At 38.6% G+C, this 22,766-nt stretch overlaps 1 protein-coding gene across 1 annotated transcript in view; it reads left to right on the top strand.

The window, feature by feature from the left end:
• HAO1 (hydroxyacid oxidase 1) overlaps positions 1 to 22,766 on the top strand; it is a 78,873-nt gene that overhangs the window by 21,565 nt on the left and 34,542 nt on the right. The window contains exons 3-4 of the mRNA XM_024123693.1: positions 3,744 to 3,999; positions 12,478 to 12,653. Coding sequence (XP_023979461.1) covers positions 3,744 to 3,999; positions 12,478 to 12,653 — 432 coding nt within the window. The remainder of the gene's footprint in view (positions 1 to 3,743; positions 4,000 to 12,477; positions 12,654 to 22,766) is intronic.

Below are 22,766 nucleotides of genomic sequence, written 5' to 3'. Positions count from 1 at the left end.
GTCAGTTGCTTCATTTGCAAATATTTTCTCCCATTCTGAGGGTTGTCTTGTTTATGGTTTCCTTTGCTGTGCAAAAGCTTTTAAGTTTCATTAGGTCCCTTTTGTTTATTTTTGTTTTTATTTCTATTTCTCTTGGAGATGGGTCAAAAAGGATCTTGCTGTGATTTATGGCATAGAGTGTTCTGCCTATGTTTTCCTCTAAGAGTTTTATAGTGTCTGACCTTACATTTAGGTCTTTAATCCATTTTGAGTTTATTTTTATGTATGGTGTTAGGAAGTGTTCTAATTTCATTCCTTTACATGTAGCTGTCCAGTTTTCCCGGCACCACTTATTGAAGAGGCTGTCTTTTCTCCATTGTATATTCTTGCCTCCTTTGTCAAAGATCAGGTAACCATATGTGCGTGGGTTTATCTCTGAGCTTTCTATCCTGTTCCATTGATCTATATTTCTGTTTTTGTGCCAGTACCATAATGTCTTGATTACTGTAGCTTTGTAGTATAATCTGAAGTCAGGGAGCCTGACTCCTCCAGCTCTGTTTTTCTTTCTCAGGATTGCTTTGGCTATCCAGAGTAATGTTTCTCTTTACCACAGCAAATAATCACAAGCTAATGGGGATCATAGCACATTGGTAATATGTGTTCCAAGAAACATGGAGCAGTCTCAGTTTTGCTCCTATTCTCTCTTGGGAGTAGCATCTTAGCCTCAACTCATAATATGTCAACACAGACTCTGATATTCCCCCTGCATCCAGGAGACTGTCTTGGAGTAAACCTGTTAATTTACCAAATATTTATTGAATGCCTATACCTGGAAACAATGGTAACTTAGAATTTGCAGGGACCCTGATTCAAAATTTCAGTCCTGTATGATTTAATCTTGGAAAATGAACCTCAAGCACCAATAACATCAGGAACCATTAGTATCAAAGCCAGAAGACTCAGGAACCAGATGGCATGGACTGGCCTTACCTTACTCCAGACATGCTTACCCAAGGGAAATGGGCAAAAAGCTTGTTAAGGCTGAAACCTCCTGCTAGTTTGATAGTTTAAGTAAAGTAAATATTATTGGTGCATTGGTTTGTAGCATTTTAACAATCTGTGTGGAATGTCTGTAGATATTTCTTATAAATTCAAGGAGATCTGTTTGAGGATTTTTGATCCTTATTAGCAGAGCTGCTGTTGCCTGCATGATGCCTTTGCATAAACTACAAAAAGGTGCCTTATCATGGGCTAGTCCTCTTATCTGGACCACTTTGTGCAGCCACAGCCTGCACCTGGAAACCAATGGCAGGCCTTACCCACTGGTTTCCAAATTTCCATGCTTTCACAGAACTCTGGCCATGGTATTGTCCCTCAGGCATATGGAAAACTGTGGGTGTCCCTTGGGTGTCATGGCCCTGAAGGATTGGGGGAGTACATTTATCCATATTTCATACCAGGGGAGTCTTCTGAGCATCTGGGAATTCTAGGAAAATCATTGCCCTGTGGGAGTGGTCAGACATGCTAGGTTCTTTTTCCACTCACCTGCCCATCTCTCTGTCACCTTACTTAGGCCACATCCTCTTCAGGACACATTTTCTTTGTGGTAAATTGATGGTTAGGAGATTCTGATCCCAGCAATCAGTGTCCTCTGGTGTTTGTTCCAAACAGCACTGGATGACCTAGAGCTATTTTCCATATTTACAACTCAGTGAAAATAACACTATGGTTCAGGATGTTCATACATATCACTACTTATTATTACTTACTTAAAATGTGTTTTTTTTTGGACAATATTTTGCAAATCATGAGTCCTTAAGAAAGAAATTCTCAAAGGAACACTTGGAGGAAACAGATTAGTGACCCATAGATAATATAATCTCCAGCTTAAGTCTTCTTTATCTGACCTGTGACCTGAAAAATAGGGATGAAAAATACCTTCAATGACACAGGAAAAGTAACATTTATCAAAAACAAAATCCACTTTATTACCAGGTGAACTTAGAGTTTTACTATCGAATGACAATGTTATTTAAATGTCAAAGTGTGGTCCAGGGACTGGCAGCATCAGTACCACCTCTGGAAGCTGGTTAGAAAAGCAAATTCTTGGGCCCCATCTCAGACCGACTGAATCCGAAACTCTGGGGGTGTTTTTCACAACCTGTGTTTTCACAAATACTCCAGGGGATTTGGTTGCCTGCTAAAGTTCGAGAAGCATGAAAGCATTTTAACCTCTCAGAGTAGCTTTGTAAACAGCATGTCACCTGATTCTTATCATCACCCTGTAAGTGTCACTTGGATGACTTTTACTCACATTTGATATATGGCAGGGACACAAGTAAGTCGAATGACCCAGGGTCACACAGTCAGTTTTATATATTTATTATTTATCTCTTGGTATGTTTGGCATTTGGCATACAAACATTTTATCAGTTTCTTCTGCACTAAAGCTGACCCCAATTTGACTACCTATTTTTGGAAAAAAGCCTATCACCCATGTTCTTTCAAGTTCTCTAAGACAAAAAGTTACATGATTTTATCTAATTTTTCATTTATTTGCTCATTTTTTGATATCTTGTTTAAAAGATTGTGAGGTAACTGATGTCTGTTTGAAATGTCTAACATATGAATTGTATAAAATTTTAAAAGACAACGTAAATGATAGATGCACCTTTAACAAAAGCTTAAAAGATAAAATTTAAAAAGTTAAAAAGGAAGAAAACTTAAACTTTCCCACCTATCATTAACAATTAGTTTGTTTAGGTTCATATACCAATAATCACATTTGTACAAATCATGTTATATATGTTATTTTGGAGACTTTTTGCTTTCTTTTTCTTTCTTTCTTTCTTCTTCTTCTTCTTCTTTTTTTTGGGGGGGGGGGGCTGTGCCATGTGGATCTTAGTTCCCCGACCAGGGATTGAACCTGGCCCCCAGCAGTGAGAGCACAGAGTACTAACCACTGGACTGCCAGGGAATTCCACGCTTTCTTAATATACCTTGAAAAACTGTCTATGTCTGTCAATGTCATTCTTTTGTAACTGTCATAGTCAGAAAAAGAAGAGGGGTGGAATGAAAGAGGCATTGCGAGAGAGAGAGAGAGGAAGAGACAGAGATTGATTTAAGGAATTGGCTCATACAATTGTACAGACTGGTAAGTCCAAAATCTATGGCTGGCACGTTAGAGACCCCAGGAAGAGCTGAGCTGGTGTTGAGTCTGGAGTCAGTCTGCTGACAGAATTCCCTCTTCCTCAAGAACAGTGAGTCTTTTTCTTAAGGCCTTCAACTTATTAGATGAGGCCCATTCACATTATGGAGAGTAATCTGCTTTACTTAAAGTCCACTTATTTAAATGCTAACCTCCTTTAAAAAAATATCTTCACAGCAACATCCTGGACATATTTGAGCAAATATCTGGGAACGATTGCTTAGCCACGCTGACACATAAAATTAACCATCACAAAACTATTACTTTTCATGGGTGTGTATATTTCATTTTATTTATGAACTATAGGTTATCTAATCCCCTAAAGTTGGAGATTCAAGTTGCTCCCAATTTTTTTATCCTCATACATAGCACATCTTTGGCTATTCGTGTCATTTTTATCTTCAAGATCAGTTCACAGAGTGTGGAAAGGAATGAATACTTAACTTCTTATTTCCAAATTGCCCTTGTAGATGGCTTTACCCCTGGAACCACAACTTGAAGACTTTGGAGTAGGGAAAATGCCAGACTGACCTTGATCTTCTCCTTTCTTCCTAAGCTTGCAGGTCACTGGGAACGGGCATGATGCTGAGCTCCTGGGCCACCTCCTCAATTGAAGAAGTGGCAGAAGCTGGTCCTGAGGCACTTCGCTGGCTGCAGCTGTACATCTACAAGGACCGTGAGGTTACCAAGCAGCTGGTGCGGCGGGCTGAGTGGATGGGCTACAAGGCCATATTTGTGACGGTGGACACACCTTACCTGGGCAACCGCTTCGATGATGTGCGTAACAGGTTCAAACTGCCACCCCAACTCAGGTAACCATGGGTCTGTGATGACTGGGTCCCTGAGCTGGTTTTCTATTTCTCTTTGCTCTTGTCATGATCCAGCTCCAAAGACTTTCTCCAGTTTCTAGGTGGGTGCCCTGGGGAATTAGATCTTCACAAAATGTTGGTCCCAAAGTATGGTTGACTGGGATCTTGTTTAGGGATGATAAGGTCTGGGTTCTAGAGATGGTGCCATTGTCAAATATCCGCATAATCCTCAGCAAATCACACCCCTTATATGGGTGTCATGTACTTGAGCTATAAAAACAGAGATAGGAATTGCCATATACTTGTAAAAGTCAAAAAAAATTATGTCTCAGAATGCATTAAGGGCTTTGAGTAAGATGAATTGCCATATAGACAGAAGATATTTAATTTAACCTAAACAACAGCTTGTTATTGTGATCCTGATACCCTATTTCTTTGTCTGCTAAAATAAAGAAGCCCCCTTTTAATTTTATTTTTATTGTATTTGGAACAACTCTGGCAAGGGAGATTGAAGAAAGCTAAAAGAATGGAGACAAAAGAAGCCGCACATTTGCTCCTTCATCTACTACTTCTTCTTTCAGCAATATTCCTCTTGTGTTGTGGTTCACCCATGGATCAAGATTCATTAACTTATTCACTGGTTCATTCATTCTTTCATCCATTTACTCATTCATTCATCTTAGCAAAAACAATGTATCTAGTAATCTAAAACTAAACTCTGAGCCCATCCATCAGCAGGGAATTGTTGTCCTTTTCCCAGTAAAAATTAGAATCATATTGAGTTAAAACTAGAAACTCAATGGAGTTTACTGAGAAAGACCCCCAACCTCCTTAAGCTACAGATCTCCCCTCCCCTTCGTTTTTACCTTCCCTCAGTTCCCACCAAAATCTGCCCTTATGTTTTTCATAGGGCTAAAACTATTTGACCAGGAACCCAAATCTTAGTTTTAATGGAGTACATTTTGATGATGGGATTTCAAAGCATCCATCAGAGTACAGGAAATGAGGGATGCCTCCTTTGGAATCCTAGACCTCACTTCACATGGACTGTTGCTTATTTTGTCTACATATAAAGTTAATCTTTTTAAAAGATCCAAAATCTAAAAGATTCAAAATCAAATCAGCATTCCACATAAGGACAATAAGATTGTTGGAAGCCAGGAATTCCATATGTATTAGAGAATGGGATGTCTCTCATCCATCACATAAGTCCATAGTCTTATGTAAGTGTCACATAACTGTCATATAGCTCTGCTGTGTGTATACTTATTTAAGTATAAGTTACTGTGCATAAAATCTTGCTGTTAAACCATATATAAATGAGCTGTGTGATGTTATCTCCGTGACACTTCCAGGTAGGTTTAAGATATTATTTCTGTATGGGATACCGTCAATGGCCCAATGACAAAGTGCTCCCCCTGACAGCTGTCAATCACCCTGCTCCACGCATCCCAGACACTGAGTTGCCCAAACATCCTGTCTTTCTAAGAGAACAAAAACAAAAACAAACGTCCCTGACATATTCCTACTTCTTGTCAAATTCGTCAGAAAGTAGATGGTTTCAAATTTCCTTAGTATGAAACCTGTATTCACGTTATTTCTCTATTTTGGTTGCCTTCATTTTTAGACTTTCTAAAATAATTAGTTTCCCAGTATTTAGGCTTCTGACAGGAAGTGTTCCTCATTGTTTTGCTTTGGCCCTTTAAAAAGGAATTTACTATTCCTTTTCCTCCTCCTCTTACCACTTTCACTAGCAACAACAACAATAATAAATAATACAGTAGGTTTTCTTTAAGCTTAGGAAACAGTTTCTTGCTCTGGGTAACAAAAAAGTGTTTCAGAGCAGTATCTGCTTAGATGGGGGATGACATGTGTTAATTCTGGCCGGTATCTCTTGCTCCTGGGTGCCAGGGCCATTTAGGCAGGAATGGGAAGGCTGCTTTGCTTTTTCCCCCTTTTTGCTCCCAGGCTCCTGCCCAGATGACGTGAGGGACTGGGAGACAAAGGCCCTTTTCAGCTGTCGATGTGCACAGGAGTGGCCACAGCTCTCCAGCTTGTCACATCTCCCGTCTGAAGATGATCAAATAATGAGCCACACATCCAGGCTACAGGGAACACAGGAAACACCCCTTGCTGGTGCCCTGGCCCCCAGTGCATACACTGGCCCTGTTTGTCCCCGTGGGCTTCAGGGGGGCAGCACCCTGGGGCCCACATTCAGCAGTGAAGGCAGAGCACATGATGGGAGGCCCAGGCTTCCGCTGGAGGCCACATGCTACCAAAAAGCTCATCTGTTACAGCCTGATATGAAATCAGGTTTCTTTCCTCAACTGACCTGACTCATAGAAGGTGAAGCCGGGCTGTTCAGAATGAGGTTTGGCAGGCAAGGGAGGCAGGAAATCCAGAGGAGAATGAGTCTGTAAAGCGGCGGCTCCTTCCAACCCTCACGGCTTCCTCTGCCTGGAGGGGAGGGGGCGGGACCTGACTCCTGGCGTTTGGGACCAGCCAGAGTTCAGGAGTTTGGTAATCTCTACTTGGTCCATATGCAAAACACACGTATGTGTGCATTATAAGTGGCCCAGAGGTCCCCGAAACTCAGGGGGAGTAAAGTGAATTCTCACCTGCTCTCGGCAGAGGAGAGGATTGAAGCCAATTCACCAGACTGGTTCCTGAGGCTCTGAGGCAGGGACCTTCATCCATCTCCATGCCCCACAGAGGTGTCTCATTTACCCCAGGTTAAGATTTGGCTCTTCAGTGCAGCACCAAGGCAGTTAAAAGAAAAGAAATTTCCAATCATTGACTAAGATCAAGGTAAATCTTAACACCTACCCTTTTGATGATTTGCCCAGAGACATGCTTCCTTATGCCCTGAAATGATGTATTCATCACAACAGCCAGAGCACAGCCCACAAAAAGAGATCAGACTGCACTGTCTTCCCCGGTCTCTCTGGATAAAAGTGGCCAGTGAGTGTCCCCTTTGCTTCTCTGACCTCATTGCCCAGCACCCTCAACTTCATTCATTCTTCCTAGAACCTCTGGCTTTCCTACTGTTCTTTCAACATGCCAAACACACCTGCCCCTTAGAGCCTCAGAACTGACTCTTCCCTCTACCTGTAAAGTTCTTTCCGCAAATCAATGCATGACTAACTTCACTTCCTTTACATTTTGACATCAGGGGTGACTCTACATGTCTTTATGTTGGGAAACAAAAATAAAAAATAAACAGTAGAGATCAGAATAGAGACACAATATGTGTGGGGATCTTGGGTTGTGGATGTGGAGGGAAGAAAAGGATTTGAAGGAGGACTTTGTACATGACCCAACAGCCTCTAAATTATTTGGTTAGGAAAACGTTCACAGTATAATTCACATAATATTAAACAGAATAATGACCTCCCAAAGGTGTCCGTGTTTTGATCCCTGGAACCTGTGAATATGTTATTAATACTTTACATGGCAAAATGGACTTTGCAGATGTGATTAAGTTAAGGACCTCAAGATGGGATAATTATTCTGGATTATCACAGTAATGAAAAGCATTCTTAGCTCTTTTTTTTTTTTTTTTTTTTTTTTTTTTTTTCTGTGGTATGCGGGCCTCCCTCTGCTGCGGCCTCTCCCGTTGCGGAGCACAGGCTCCGGACGCGCAGGCTCAGCGGCCATGGCTCACGGGCCCAGCCGCTCCGCGGCATGTGGGATCCTCCCAGACCGGGGCGCGAACCCGGTTCCCCTACATCGGCAGGCGGACGCGCAACCACTGCGCCACCAGGGAAGCCCATGAAAAGCATTCTTATAAGAGCAAAGCAGGAGGGTCAGAGTCAGAGAAGGAGATGCAATGAGAGAAGCAGAGATATGAGTGATAGCATCGGGAATCAGGGACTGTAGGTGGTTTCTAGAAGCTAGACAAGGAAAGGAAATGGATTCTTCCCTACAGCTTCTGGAAGGAAAACAGCCCTATCGACACCTTGAGTTTAGTCCAATGAGATACATTTTGGACTTCTGACCTCCAGAGCTGTAATATAATAAATTTGTGTCACTTTAAAGCCTCTAGGTGTGTGTGTGTTATAGCAGCAACAGGAAACAACTACAATAGCACAGATTTCCAATTTCCTCTACAAGGTGTCTTCTCATTGAGACCATGTTTACCATATTTAAACTTTCAAGTTAAGCATCTACCAGATCGCATTCTTCTTATTCTGCTCTTCTTTTTTCTTTATTTTGTATAGCACTTATATTCTAACATGCTCCATAAATTACTTATTATGTTCTTTGTTTAGTTTCTGTCTCCCTTGCTAGAATATCAACCCTAGGTGGTCAGGCATTTTTGACCATTTTACTAAAACACTGGCACATAGTAAGTGCTAAATAAGTAATGTTGAATCAGTCAATAAAAATGCGCTAAATCATAAGAGATTTACCCAATAAAACAAGACCAGTAAGAAGTTGAACGAGGGTTTGGGCTCATACTTAAAATCCTTGCCCTGAACCTTTCTTCCAACTGCCCAGCCACATTGAAGAAGAAATTAGCAGGGCTACGCAATCAGTAGAGATGTTTTCCTAACCACAGAATTAAACGCTAGTGTTCTATGCACCAATTTCTATAATGTATTATGAAGGTCTCTCTCTCATATTGTGTTGATACTGTGTGTTATACCATTTGTTATTTTATAGTTTGTTTCGCACAGTGGAGACATATGGCTTTATCTTTAATGTCACATTATCAATACTTATAATTGAAAATATTGTATATTTCTCAGTAATAGTCATCTTTATCAATGTTACAACTGGTTATTTAATAAAGTTAACTTTCTTTAGTAGTTGTTACCTTTTTATAATACTAACTTACTAAAAACTAAAATCATTTTTATATTAGATTAAAAAGTATATTTGGGGGCCATTCAAGGCACAATGAGTCTCTTACAAAGAAGAAATCCTATCCCTTGCCTTGGGATCATTAAACAGATTGGGATTCAGAGAATTAAGTCCCAAGTAATCATGTTATTATTTTGATGTTGCCCTTTTCCTTCCTTATGAAATGGAGTACTTTGGTTATCAGAAGCCGCTTTAAGTGTTTTTCTGTGTATATGTCATAATTCTAATAAAAATAGCATTCATGGAGGTTTCCTTCAGAGCCATGGGTAAAACACTCCATCGTGGGTCTCTGTCAAGATATCTGAAAACTTTTTCTTGGCTTCTGGCTTTGAACAACGTTTTAGAGTAACAACAAGGCTTCATTGTGCCCTGAAATTTCTGTAAGGCAACATTCATTCAAGTGTTGATCTGCATTTCACCATCCAAGAATAACAACAGTTATTTATATAATTTTATCCATGTTTCTGTTTTTTCCTATCCATTTCACCCTTTCACCCCACCCCTGCTGAAACACTGTAGCTTGTTTGGGATGGGGGTAGGGTGCTATGCAGAGAATATACACATACAGACATTATTCTTTTTTTTCCCCCCTGGTTTTGCTATGGGATAGACAGACTGGACCTTTTTCTTATTAGCAATATTATTTAGAAGTTTGGCATTTAATATCACTTGATATAATTTCTGGGTAATGGAATAGGTCTCCATAGTAAGGGTATGTTTATTGATCAGAAGGTTAGCTTAATTAAAGTTAGGATGACCACAGAAGGCCAAAGTCTGTGATAAAATGTACAACCCTAAGTGGTTTGATTAAAAAAAAAAATCCCAAGTATTTCAGCTAAAATCCAAACCAAAACTCAGCAAATAGATGGATATCAGTATGACTCTCATGGAGCTGGAATTTTCTGTGATATTTAATGGCCACCTGCGTCAATGAAATTATTAGACTACCTATTGAGAAAACTTTGCCAGTGGTTGGAAAGAGTTAATTGGGATGTGAATGTTCATGTCCTTATAATAGATGCCACCCAAGCTACACAACCAGCTATTTTAGCTGAAAGCACACTAAAAGCATTAAACCTAATTTTGTATTGAAGTCTTATTATTCACTCTCTTTTTTTTTTTGGCTGCACAGTGCAGCATGCGAGATCTTAATTTCCCAACCAGGGATTGAACCCATGCCCCCTGCAGTGGAAGCATGGAGTCTTAACCACGGGACCGCCAGGGAAGTCCTGAGGTCTTATGATTCTCTTAAAACATTTAAAAATAGTGTGCCTATGTGCTTCTAAGTTTATATAAAAATTGTTATAGCCTTGGCTCCAAGATCCTTTCTGTGTTCAGTGGCAGAGCCAGTGGAAGGGAATAAATACCTATGACTAAGCGAGAGATACAGCTGTACTTTTATGCAAAGAAGACATTGGCTAGCACGGTAATTTATAATGCGCAGAAGAACAAGGTGAGTCCAGATCATTGTCATCATTCAAAGTCAGCCTTTTAGAGAAATGAAGTAGGTAACTGGATTTGGGTCTGTAGGGCAGGTAAGTCACATGGATGGTGCCACTGTGTATCCAGATGGCCATCAATCCAGTTAGTGGTCAGAGGTGCAGGCAGGAAAGACTTTATCCCTAGCTTGGAGAACTGCCAAAATCTAGTCAAGATATCAGGATATTAGACTAAGAGAAAAGACGTCAGGTATAGAGTAAGCCAGTAACAGAGTCTTACAGGTGAATTAGAAAAATACTGTTCTAAGCTGGGTTAACAAAGTTAGACATAGGAGAAGGCAGCAACTCAACGGGGTGTGTCTCAGTTTGGGTTCCTTTAGGAGCAGAGTGAGAGGCACTGTTTTAAGTACAAGTAGTTCTTTTGGAAGATGAAAGGAGTAGGGGAGAGGTGCAAGGGGGGGGAGGTAGTGAACAATGGGCATGTTTTCAAGACAGCTACAGCTATGGGCAACTAAAGTTTAACCCTGCTGGGAAACTCTGGGAGATCTTGTAGAATACTCAGAGTTAGTCTGCCTATGTGTGAAGGAGCTGGGGTATTTATATACCAACACCCTTGACAAGTTGAGTCCTCTGCGTAGATGGTGACTCAGGCTCCAAGAGCAAGAAAAAGTCATATGTATTAGTCAGGTTCTCCAGAGAAACAGAACCAATAGGATATCCATGTCTATATATCTGTATCTATATCTATGGAAAGATTTAGTATGAGGGATTGGCTCACACAATTATGGAGGCTAAGAAATCCCACAATCTACTATCTACAAGCTGGAGGCCCAGGAAAGCCAGAGTAGTTCAAGTCCAAATCCGAAGGCCTGAGAACCAGGGGAGCCAATGGTATAAGTCCCAGTCTGAGTGTGAAGGCCCAAGAACTGGGGGCCCATAGTGTAAGTCCTGGTCCAAGCCAGAAGGTTTGACAACAAATAGCTCCAAAGTGCAAGAGCAGGAGATGATGGACATCCCAGCTCAAACTGAGAGAATGAATTTGTCCTTCCTCCACCTTTTTGTTCTATTTGGGGCCTCAACAGATTGGAAGATGCCCACCCACATCTTTCCTCAATCTACTGATTTAAATGCTAATCTCACAGACACACCCAGAAATAATGTTCTACCCAGTTACCTAGGCATCCCTTAGCCCAGTCAAGATGACAAAACTAACCATCACGTCACAGGCAAAGTAAGGAAGGTCTTGATAATTGGAAAACTCATGTCTTGGTCAGGATCATCTGGAAGATTGGGGAGTCTGAGTCAGCAGGCAGAAAGCCTCAGAGAAAGCAACTAAATGGCAGAGGGAAAAGCAAGAGCTGACAACTCATTTGCTGGGAAACACTTCCCAATTCTCCCTATGCCAACCACCACCACCACCACGCTAATAGTAGGACAGGGAAAAGAGTGTACAGCGACAACAGACAGAAGTTGTTAACACATGTTGCTGCAGTTCCAGTCTTCTCTAGAATTTTCCACAAGGACTTTAAAAGATTTCTGAAGTCAAATGCAATTGCCAGAATGCAATTGAGATCTGAGTGAAGAAAATGTAGTTAGGAGTCAAGAGACCCAGTTTGGAACTCAAATCCTGCCTTAGCTAGTTTTATACTTGGGGATATCTCATTCTGCAGCTCTGGTTTTATTTTCTACATCAAATAGGAATTATAGAGTATCAATTTTATTTTCCAAAAGCTTTTAAAATTGTGGCTATATGAATGCCCTTTGTAAATTGTGATGCACCAAGCAAGTGTTCATCTTTATGATTAGTATGCATTGCTGGCTGAAAATAGCATCAAATTTATTGTTTATATTCATAAACTGGCTTAAAAAGGTAGAGATATTTAAACTTGGCCAAACATTTCTCCTTTAAACTGATTTATTTATGTAAAAAACCTAAGATGTAAAATAAACTTTAGGTGACCAATTAAGTCCACTCGATTGTCATATTTAGCCTGGAATCCTCCACCAAAACATGGAAAACGTAAATGCAATCAGTCTGTAGATGGTTGAAGAGTGAACAGCCCGTTGATCTGAAAAGGGACCCCTGTTTTTTGTTTTTTTTTTTCATTGAATGAGTCATTGTAAAGATATCTTTAACTTTGGGAAATATCTCATTTTATGTAATTCTTTATTTCAGAATGAAAAATTTTGAAACCAATGATTTAGCATTTTCTCCCAAGGAAAATTTTGGAGACAACAGTGGACTTGCTGCATATGTGGCTAAAGCAATAGACCCATCTATCAGCTGGGAGGATATTAAATGGCTGAGAAGACTGACATCCCTGCCCATTGTTGCAAAAGGCATTTTGAGAGGTTTGTTTATTTCTCTACTTGAGTTCACCATGATTTTATGATTCTTTATGGATATGATCATAATACTTTTTCAGGGAAAATAATCAGGAAAAATGAGTATGGAAATAGAGATATCTTATCTCTCAATTCTCCCTTTTGGTATTAGTGAGTAAATATTTCCTCCTTCTTAGGTAATATTCTGAAGGAGAACAGGATTCTCATGAATTAAGAAGTTAACTTTTCTAAAGAATTGGGATGCCATTGCCTTATTTTGGAGCTGTCATCAAATTAAAGAGCTTGGCAAAATCTAGGTAGAAGGTCTTGAGTTCATTGCTTTGGTTGAAAGCTGCCAACAGCTGCTCTCAGACAACAAGAAGCCCCAAGGATGATATTATGACAGCCAGACCTGTTTAAATAGCCTTTTCTATTTTTCTCCTGTTCCCTCCCAGTACGAATGACTAGAACTGACTTTTTGAGTGTGGTGAATCCCACATCACCTCCCTTTAAAGAAAGGCTGACAAGAACATTAAAATCCTCAAATATCAAGCCGTAGGTATTAAGGAACTTGACCACTTCCCCAGAATCCACATGTATGCAAATCCCACAGGGAGGTACCAATGACTATCATAATTTGGAGTGTAAATGTGTTCACCCACAAAAATGTTTTCTTGCCTTTGAAAACATTTCTTAAGTACTGTTATATGAATAACTGCCCAAAACATATTATTTTAAATGGAAATGTTTAAGTAAGTGGCTCTGGGATGAGAGATTCTATTAACTTATCTCAGGGTTAACAACGACATAGAATCAAAACTTTTTCATAGGCTTTGCTTGAATATGTATGAGTCACATAGCCCCTATTTATAAAACTCTAGGCATGCCCTTGACTTTATTTAATATTCTGTACACAAAAATAAGCTAATACAAGTAAAAGAATGGGCCTAATGAAGCTTTTAAGTAGTGGAGATATGTTTAAATCCAGATCTGTCTTAATCTGTGATTTTAAAACAGAATTGTCACATTCTTTCCTGTTGACCATTGTCTTAGTTCAAAATTTCTGTGGATTATACTTCATTGAGCATATCCTGATATTACAGACACCTTTAAACAACAGTTTCACTGACCTTGCTTGCATCCATTTGTAGTCCATGATTGTTAGTGCTACTTCCTGTAGCTATATTCAACTGTACGTACTAAAGTATTAACCTGAAGATCTGCCCCATTTTTCATTCATCCATTCAATTATTCACTCACTCATTCATTTTGTAAACATTTATCATGCTTACTGTGTGCTAAAATAAAATAATTTGAGGTCCTTGGACAAAAGGACACCCCATTCTTGTAGGAGACAGACATAAAAACAAGAATTTGAGTGTAATAAGATGTTAACAGGTGCTGAGATTGAAATCTATGCAGCATAAGGGTGAGGGTGAAAATAGGGTTTAGACAACTATAAAAGTGAGTTAGGGAAGGTTTCATTCCAGAATGAAAGGTGATCCTTGAGTTTTGCCATGATATCAGGTCAAAAGACTCTTTTTCAGACTTCAGTCATGACAAAACACAGCAGTCACAAGTTGACAATGTTAAAACATATAAGCCATATTAGAGAATGTAGACTTTAAGATTGTTGAGGACCACTAAGAATATTGATCAGGGAAGCCACTTCATCAGATTAGCATCTTAGAAAAATCATGCTTTGTATAATGGACCTTCTCAATGGAGGTGGCAAAACTGTGGTCAAGGAGGCTATTTAGGAAACTGCTGTTGCCCAGACAAGAGATGATTGTGGCTGACCTACAGTAATGGCAGTGAGGAATCTGAGAGGGTGTAGTTATTTTACAAAATTAGTGCTGTTTCAAGTATTTAATTAACTCTCATCACAGAAGTGGCCCAGGGCAGTTGGCTTAAAAACACCAAGGTCATTTAATTTTTTAACCAACTTTTCAATTTTGGATTCCCAGTATATATCATTTTCTACAACTTTGTCCTCTAGGATATGACATGAATCTATTGAATTAGACTTTACTATCATGTGTTATGTTGAAAAATACTTTGGCTTCTAGAACTTCATTCTGTGGTCATTTTTACAAAGGACCACCACCACCACCATCACCTCTCTTTTTTCTTCTTATCCATATGTATTATTTACTTGCTTGTCATATTTTCATTATGTTTTACACCCAGTAGACAGTCCAAATGTTTGTTAAGTAAAATCCTCAGTGAAAACTACATGAATGTCTATAATTAGAGAGAGCACAAAAGCAAGAGAAGGAGAGATAGGGCATTTGGCATTTGAAAGGAAATAACTTATCTATACGTGTACCATTTACATTGTCTAGTTTCTCTGTAACTATTCATTTCATTTATTTAACAAACAAGAATCATCACTATGATAACAGCTACATCAGGTGGTACACATCCTCAATCTGGTTGGAGGGGAAACAGGGGTGGCAAGGCCAGTTGTGGGAAATTCAGGTGTCAATATTTCACAGATCTTCATCCAGAAGTCACATGGACTGACTGAGAGTCATCTATCCTCTTTCATTTCCATTTTCCCAGAAAGACACAGATTATGTTTGTAGGAACATGAAATCATGGGCAACTGAGAAGATCTCAGTGAAACATCCCCCCTTACCACCATTTTAAGAATTGCATTCTAATGAATGCAAATTGGACTGCAAGATGTAATCTCTTGCTGTGGTTAAACTCTGCCTTTGGAAAATGAACACAAACTCCAAACATGTACTTGAAGCAGGATTAGGTCTTTGCCAGAACTTACGCTAACAAATGGCATTTGAGCAGACATATGCTTTTTAGAGTTGTGGTTTTTTTTAACTAAAAAAGTTTAAAACTAGGCTGTCTCACTTCTGTAGTGGCTTTTGGTCTCTCAGAAACTTCTCTAACTCATTATTTTCCTATCTACAGTTTTTAAAGACATTTTCAAAGAATATTCAATGTTCCTGGATTGTATTCAAAGCTGCTGCCATGGAGCTAGGATTTAGTTACTAAACTCCTGTTGAGATAGCACAGAGTCCTGGGTCAGAAACTCCAAGGGCTTGAGGGTAAATCTTGAGTACTTACATTTCACTTTGGTATTTTAGATTAAGTATGGAAATAATGTGTTAATAAGATAGCAAATAGTGCTGTTCACTATTGACTATTGTGTTTGTCGATCAATTAGTGTATTAATTGGCAAATCAACACATGTGGAATGGCATACCAGTAAACTCTAGGGATTAATGAAAATATCACAGATTCATCAACATTTTGCTAAAACCATTTTGACTCTCTCATTAAGGAAACATTTTTCTCTCTGGGTTAAAATAAAATGTAAAACTATGGACAAGATTTCATAAGCAAGTAGTGAAAGGGGTTCATATCTGGTCCTAAATGATTACTTTCTTTTTTCTCTAGATATTCATGATCCTATCTTCTGAGCAAACCACTCTGTCTTTTCTCCCTACATTCCCAGCACTGCCTGGAAGAACACAGAAAACCACTTGAAATGATAGAAGACAACAAACTATGACTTAAGTAACACTTACTTCAAAATGAAAGGCTCATAATAACCATAATCCTCTCTAGGATGAAAATTTATTGCTTTAAACAAAACTCAAACAAACTTGCCAAAAGTATCCAGCAAATGAATCTACTTCTACCTACTCATCTTCTTAGTTAACACTCCCTGCACCATCAGATGAAAATAATAATAATAATAGTGCATATTCATCTGAGTGCTAAACATGTGTCAGGCACTTTCAAAGTATTCATTCAACTCCTTTAATCCACAAACCAATCTTATGTGAATCTTTATACCCATTTTGTAATTTAGTACACTGACACACAAGAAAGAGTTAAATAACTTGCCACTTACATGGCAAGCAAGTAGCAGATACAGGATTCAAACCTAAGTGGTCTTATTACTAAGCCTAAGGTATAATCTCTTTTTCATACTGTGTAGGATCAGTTTATTGACAGTATTCAATATTTCAAAACACAGGTTATAGCTACATGGTGACAGGTATCTGCATATACATAGGAGGATTTCGTACATCTTCAATCACGGGGTTCATATATAGTTCATACATTTTGATTTTTTAACTTTATTTTTATTATTATTTTTTTTTTCTGTACGCGGGCCTCTCACTGTTGTGGCCTCTCCCGTTGCGGGGCACAGGCTCCGGACGCGCAGGCTCAGCGGCCATGGCTCACGGGCCCAGCCGCTCCACGGCATGTGGGATCTTCCCGGACCAGGGCACGAACCCGTGTCCCCTGCATTGGCAGGCGGATTCTCAACCACTGCGCCACCAGGGAAGCCCTGATTTTTTAACTTTTGATTTTATGTTTGGTATCACATACACAACTAGATAACCAGGGCAATTCCAAATACATTTTACATTGTTCACTAAGGTTACTTATGGTTATATCTAGACTTTTAGAAAAATACCACACTACATCTCTTTATCAGAGTAGTAAACTCATGCAAACATTAAAGCTGAGCTAGCCAATATGGCAGCCACTAGGCAAGTGTGGCCATTCAAGTTAATTAAAATTAAATAAAGGTAAAATTCCAGTTTCTCACTTACACTGCCACACTTCCATTACTCTATGGCTACATGTGCTACTTTATGGAACCACACAGATCTGGAACATTTCTATCATCACAGCAAAGTTCTATTGGACTGCACTGTATTAGGGCTGTGTCTTTAGAGAACCATTTTCCAAACATGTTTTAAATGATGGTATATTGGGCTTTTGGTTCAAAACACTCTTATCAAAAGTAAGACCCCACTGAAACTAAAGTATAGAAGTCCAAAAATACATAACAATTATGACAACAAAGCAAAGGAAATTGAGAGGCACAAACAGCAGAGAAACCTCAAGAAATTTATGAAAGAAACAAAATGTAAGAGATCATGTTGACAGGAGGAAAATGAAAAGAAAACTGCCTCTGCAGGTATTCTTGGTGGGAACCCTGACGGCAGGAGCAAGTCATATCATGGGATGCCTCAGCGGGCTCTAGGTGTCTAGTGTATAAGTGTGAAAGTGATGGGGGATGAAAAGTGGAAACTGAAAAGCAAGGGGATTAATTGAAGTTCTGTTTGTGAAGCTTACGTACCAGCCAATAATCCTGTCCCCCTCGTGCAATAATAGACAACTTGGCATAGTAGCTTGCTGCTTTCTAATGAAATAAATGGGTGCTGGGACAACCTATGGGTGGATGACCTTCACAACATGCCATGATACTGTCCTCATTCTGACACTGAAGTACACAGTCCAGTAGCCCCTGAGTTGACTTTCCTTGTCTTGTCCCACATGGAGTTCCAAGAATTTCTTCCCCAGGAAAAGACTTGGAAGGAATAAAATTGATTTTCAAAACAGCTCCAGAAGCCTATATTAGCTCCCTAGTCTTTCTTCTTTGTATATAAGTGAAAAATTTAGCATCACAAGGCATTTCAGAATGCCTTGAGTTAATATACGATATTTGTTTTTCTCTTTCTGACTTACTTCACTCAGTATGACAGTCTCTATGTCCATCCATGTCTCTACAAATGATCCAATTTCGTTCCTTTTTATGGCTGAATAATATTCCAATGTATATATGTACCACATCTTCTTTATCTACTTGTCTGTCAATGGGCATTTAGGTTGCTTCCATGACCTGGCTATTGTAAATAGTGCTGCAATGAACATTGGGGTGCATGTGGCTTTTTGAATTATGGTTTTCTCTAGGTATATACTCAGTAGTGGGAGTGCTGGGTCATATGGTAATTCTATTTTTAGTTTTTTAAGGAACATCCATACTGTTCTCCATAGTAGCTGTATCAATTTACATTCCCACCAACAGTGCAAGAGGGTTCCCTTCTCTCCACACCCTCTCCAGCATTTGTTGTTTGTAGATTTTCTGATGCTGCCCATTCTAACAGGTGTGAGGTGATACCACATTGTAGTTTTGATTTTCATTTCTCTAATAATTAGTGATGTTGAGCACTTTTTAATGTGCTTCTTGGCCATCTGTAGGTCTTCTTTGGAAAAATGTCTAGTTAGGTCTTCTTCTCATTTTTGGATTGGGTTGTTTGTTTTTTTTAATATTGAGCTGCATGAAATGCTTGTACACTTTGGAGATTAACCTTTGTCCATTAATTCATTTGCAAATATTTTCTCCCAATCTGAGGGTTGTCTTTTCATCTTGTTTATAGTTTTCTTTGCTGTGCAAAAACTTTTAGGTATCATTAGGTTCCATTTTTTTTTCTCTGTTTTTATTTCCATTACTCTAGGAGGTGGGTCAAAAAAGACCTTGCTGTGATTTATGTCAAACAGTGTTTTTCCTATGTTTTTCTCTAAGAGTTTTATAGCATCTGGCCTTATATTTAGGTCTTTAATCAATTTTGAGTTTATTTTTGTGTATGGTGCTTTTTAATGTGCTTCTTGGCCATCTGTAGGTCTTCTTTGGAAAAATGTCTAGTTAGGTCTTCTTCCCATTTTTGGATTGGGTTGTTTGTTTTTTTTAATATTGCTGATCTATATTTCAGTTTTTGTGCCAGTACCATATTGTCTTGATGACTGTAGCTTTGTAATTTAGTTTGGACTCAGGGAGTCTGATTCCTCCACCTCTGTTTTTTCCCCTCAGAAAAGATTGCTTTGACTGTTGCTTTGACTATTTGGGGTCTTTTGTGCCTCCATACAAATTTTAAGAGTTTTTGTTCTAGTTCTGTAAAAAATGCCATTGGTAATTTGAGAGGGATTTCATTGAATCTGTAGATTGCTTTGGGTAGTATAGTCACTTTCACAATATTGATTCTTCCAATCCAAGAACATGGTATATTACCTATAATTTTAGAAGAAAAATATTTCTAGCATTATTTTTTTTAAATGGGAATATTTAAAAAACAGTAGTCCATGAAACAAAGTTTAGAAGATGGTGATTTAGCATAAAACTTTCAAACAATCAGAATTATAAATTATCCTGTGAATCTTTATTTTTTTATTTCTTTTTAATTTTTATTATTATTTTTTGTGGTATGCGGGCGTCTCACTGTTGTGGCCTCTCCCGTTGCGGAGCACAGGCTCCAGATGCACAGGCTCAGAGGCCATGGCTCACAGGCCCAGCCACTCTGTGGCATGTGGGATCTTCCTATTTTTTTTTAGATTCCATATATATGTGTTAGCATATGGTATTTGTTTTTCTCTTTCTGACGCACTTCACTCAGTATGACAGAATCTAGGTCCATCCACCTCACTACAAATAACTCATTTTCATTTCCTTTTATGGTCCAGTAATATTCCACTGTATATATGTGCCATATCTTCTTTATCAATTCATCTGTCGATGGACACTTAGGTTGCTTCCATGTCCCGGCTATTGTAAATAGTGCTGCAATGCACATTGGGATACATGACTCTTTTTGAATTATGGTTTTCTTGGGGTTTCTGCTTTATAACAAACTGAATCAGCTATAAATAAACATATATCCCCATATCTCCTCCCTCTTGCATCTCCCTCCCACCCTCCCTATCCCACCTCTCTAGGGGGACACAAAGCACCAAGCTGTTGTCCCTGTGCTATGCAGCTGCTTCCCACTAGCTATTTATTTTACATTTGGTAGTGTATATATGTCCATGCCATGCACATTGGGATACATGACTCTTTTTGAATTATGGTTTTCTTGGGGTATATGCCCAGTGGTGTGATTGCTGGGTTGTATGGTAGTTCTATTTTTAGTTTTTTAAGGAACCTCATCTTCTTTGGAGAAATGTCTGTTTATGTCTTCTGCCCATTTTTGGATTATGTTGTTTGTTTTTTTGATATTGAGCTGCATGAGCTGTTTGTATATTTTGGAGATTAATCCTTTGTCAGTCACTTCGTTTGCAAATATTTTCTCCCATTCTGAGTTTTGTCTTTTCATCTTGTTTATAGTTTCCTTTGCTGTACAAAAGCTTTTAAGTTTCATTAGGTCCTATTTGTTTTTTTTGTTTGTTTGTTTTTACTTCCATTACTCTAGGAGGTGGGTCAAAAAGGAACTTGTTGTGACGTATGTCATACAGTGTGCTGCCTATGTTTTCCTCTAAGAGTTTTATAGTGTCTGGTTTTACATTTAGGTCTCTAATGCATTTTGAGTTTATTTTTGTGTACGGTGTTATGGAGTGTTCTAATTTAATTATTTTACATGTAGCTGTCCAGTTGTCCCAGCACCACTTATTGAAGAGGCTGTCTTTTCTCCATTGTATATTCTTGCCTCCTTTATCAAAAATAAGGTGACCATATGTGTGTGGGTTTACCTCTGTGCTTTATATTCTGTTCTACTGATCTATAGTTCTGTTTTTGTGCCAATACCATACTGTCTTGATTACTGTAGCTTTGTAGTATAGTCTGAAGTCCAGGAGCCTGATTCCTCCAGCTCCGTTTTTCTTTCTCAAGATTGCTCTGGCTATTTGGGGTTGTTTGGGTTTCCATAAACATTGTTAAATTTTTTGTTCTTGTTCTGTGAAAAATGCCATTGGTAGTTTCATAGGGATTTCATTGAATCTGTAGATTGCTTTGGGTAGTATAGTATTTTCACAATACTGATTCTTCGAATCCAAGAACATGGTATATCTCTCCATCTATCTGTGTCATCTTTAATTTCTTTCATCAGTGTCTTACAGTTTTCTGCATACAGGTCTTTTGTCTCCTTAGGTAGGTTTATTCCTAGGTATTTTATTCTTTTTGTTGCAATGGTGAAATGGATTGTTTCCTTAATTTCTCTTTCAGATCTTTTGTTGTTAGTGTATAGGAATGCAAGACATTTCTGTGCATTAATTTTGTATCCTGCTACTTAACAAATTCATTGATTAGCTCTAGTAGTTTTCTGATGGCATCTTTAGGATTCTCTATGTATAGTATCATGTCATGTGCAAACAGTGACAGTTTTACTTCTTCTTTTCCAATTTGTATTACTTTTATTTCTTTTTCTCCTCTGATTTCCATGGCTAGGACTTCCAACACTATGTTGAATAACAGTGGTGAGAGTAGACACCCTTGTTTTGTTTCTGATCTTAGAGGAAATGCTTTCAGTTTTTCACCATTGAGAATGATGTTTGCTGTGGGTTTGCCATATATGGCCTTTATTATGTTGAGGTGTTTCCTTCTATGCACACTTTCTGGAGAGTTTTTATCATAAATCGGTGTTGATTTTTGTCAGAAGCTTTTCTGCATCTATTGAGATGATCATATGGTTTTTATACTTCAATTTGTTAATATGGTGTATCACATTGTTTGATTTGCATATACTGAAGAATTCTTGCATCCCTGTGATAAATCCCACTTGATCATGATGTATGATCCTTTTAATGTATTGTTGGATTCTGTTTGCTATTATTTTGTTGAGGATTTTAGCGTGTATATTCATCAGTGATATTGGTCTGTAATGTTCTTTTCTTGTATTATCTTTGTCTGGTTTTGGTGGCAGGGTGATGGTGGCCTCGTAGAATGAATTTAGGAGGGGTCCTCCCTCCACAATTTTTTGGAAGAGTTTGAGAAGGATGGGTGTTAGCTCTTCTCTAAATTTTGAAAGAATTCACCTGTGAAGCCACCTGGTCCTGGACTTCTGTTTGTTGGAAGATTTTTAATCACAGTTTCAATTTCATTACTTGTGATTGGTCTGTTCATATTTTCTATTTCTTCCTGGTTCAGTCTTAGAAGGTTATATCTTTCTAAGAATTTGTCCATTTCTTCCAGGTTGTCTGTTTTATTGGCATAGAGTTGCTTGCAGTAGTCTCTTATGATGCTTTGTATTTCTGCAGTGTCAGTTGTAACTTCTTTTTCTAATTTTATTGATTTGAGTCCTCTCCCTCTTTTTCTTGCTGAGTCTTGTTAAAAGTTTATAAATTTTGTTTATCTTCTCAAAGAACCAGGTTTTAGTTTTATTGATCTTTGCTGTCATTTTCTTCATTTCTTTTTCTTTTATTTCTGATCTGAACTTTATGATGTTTTTCCTTCTGCTCACTTTGGGGTTGTTTAGTTCTTCTTTCTTTGATGCTTTAGGTGTTAGGTTAGGTTGTTTATTTGAGATTTTTCTTATTTCTTGAGGTAGGATTGTATTGCTATAAACTTCCCTCTTAGAACAGCTTTTGCTGCATCCCATAGGTTTTGAG

Source organism: Physeter macrocephalus, chromosome 14 (genome assembly GCF_002837175.3).
Source record: "Physeter macrocephalus isolate SW-GA chromosome 14, ASM283717v5, whole genome shotgun sequence".
NCBI lineage: Eukaryota > Metazoa > Chordata > Mammalia > Artiodactyla > Physeteridae > Physeter > Physeter macrocephalus.
This window is presented reverse-complemented; position numbering and strand designations above follow the sequence as displayed.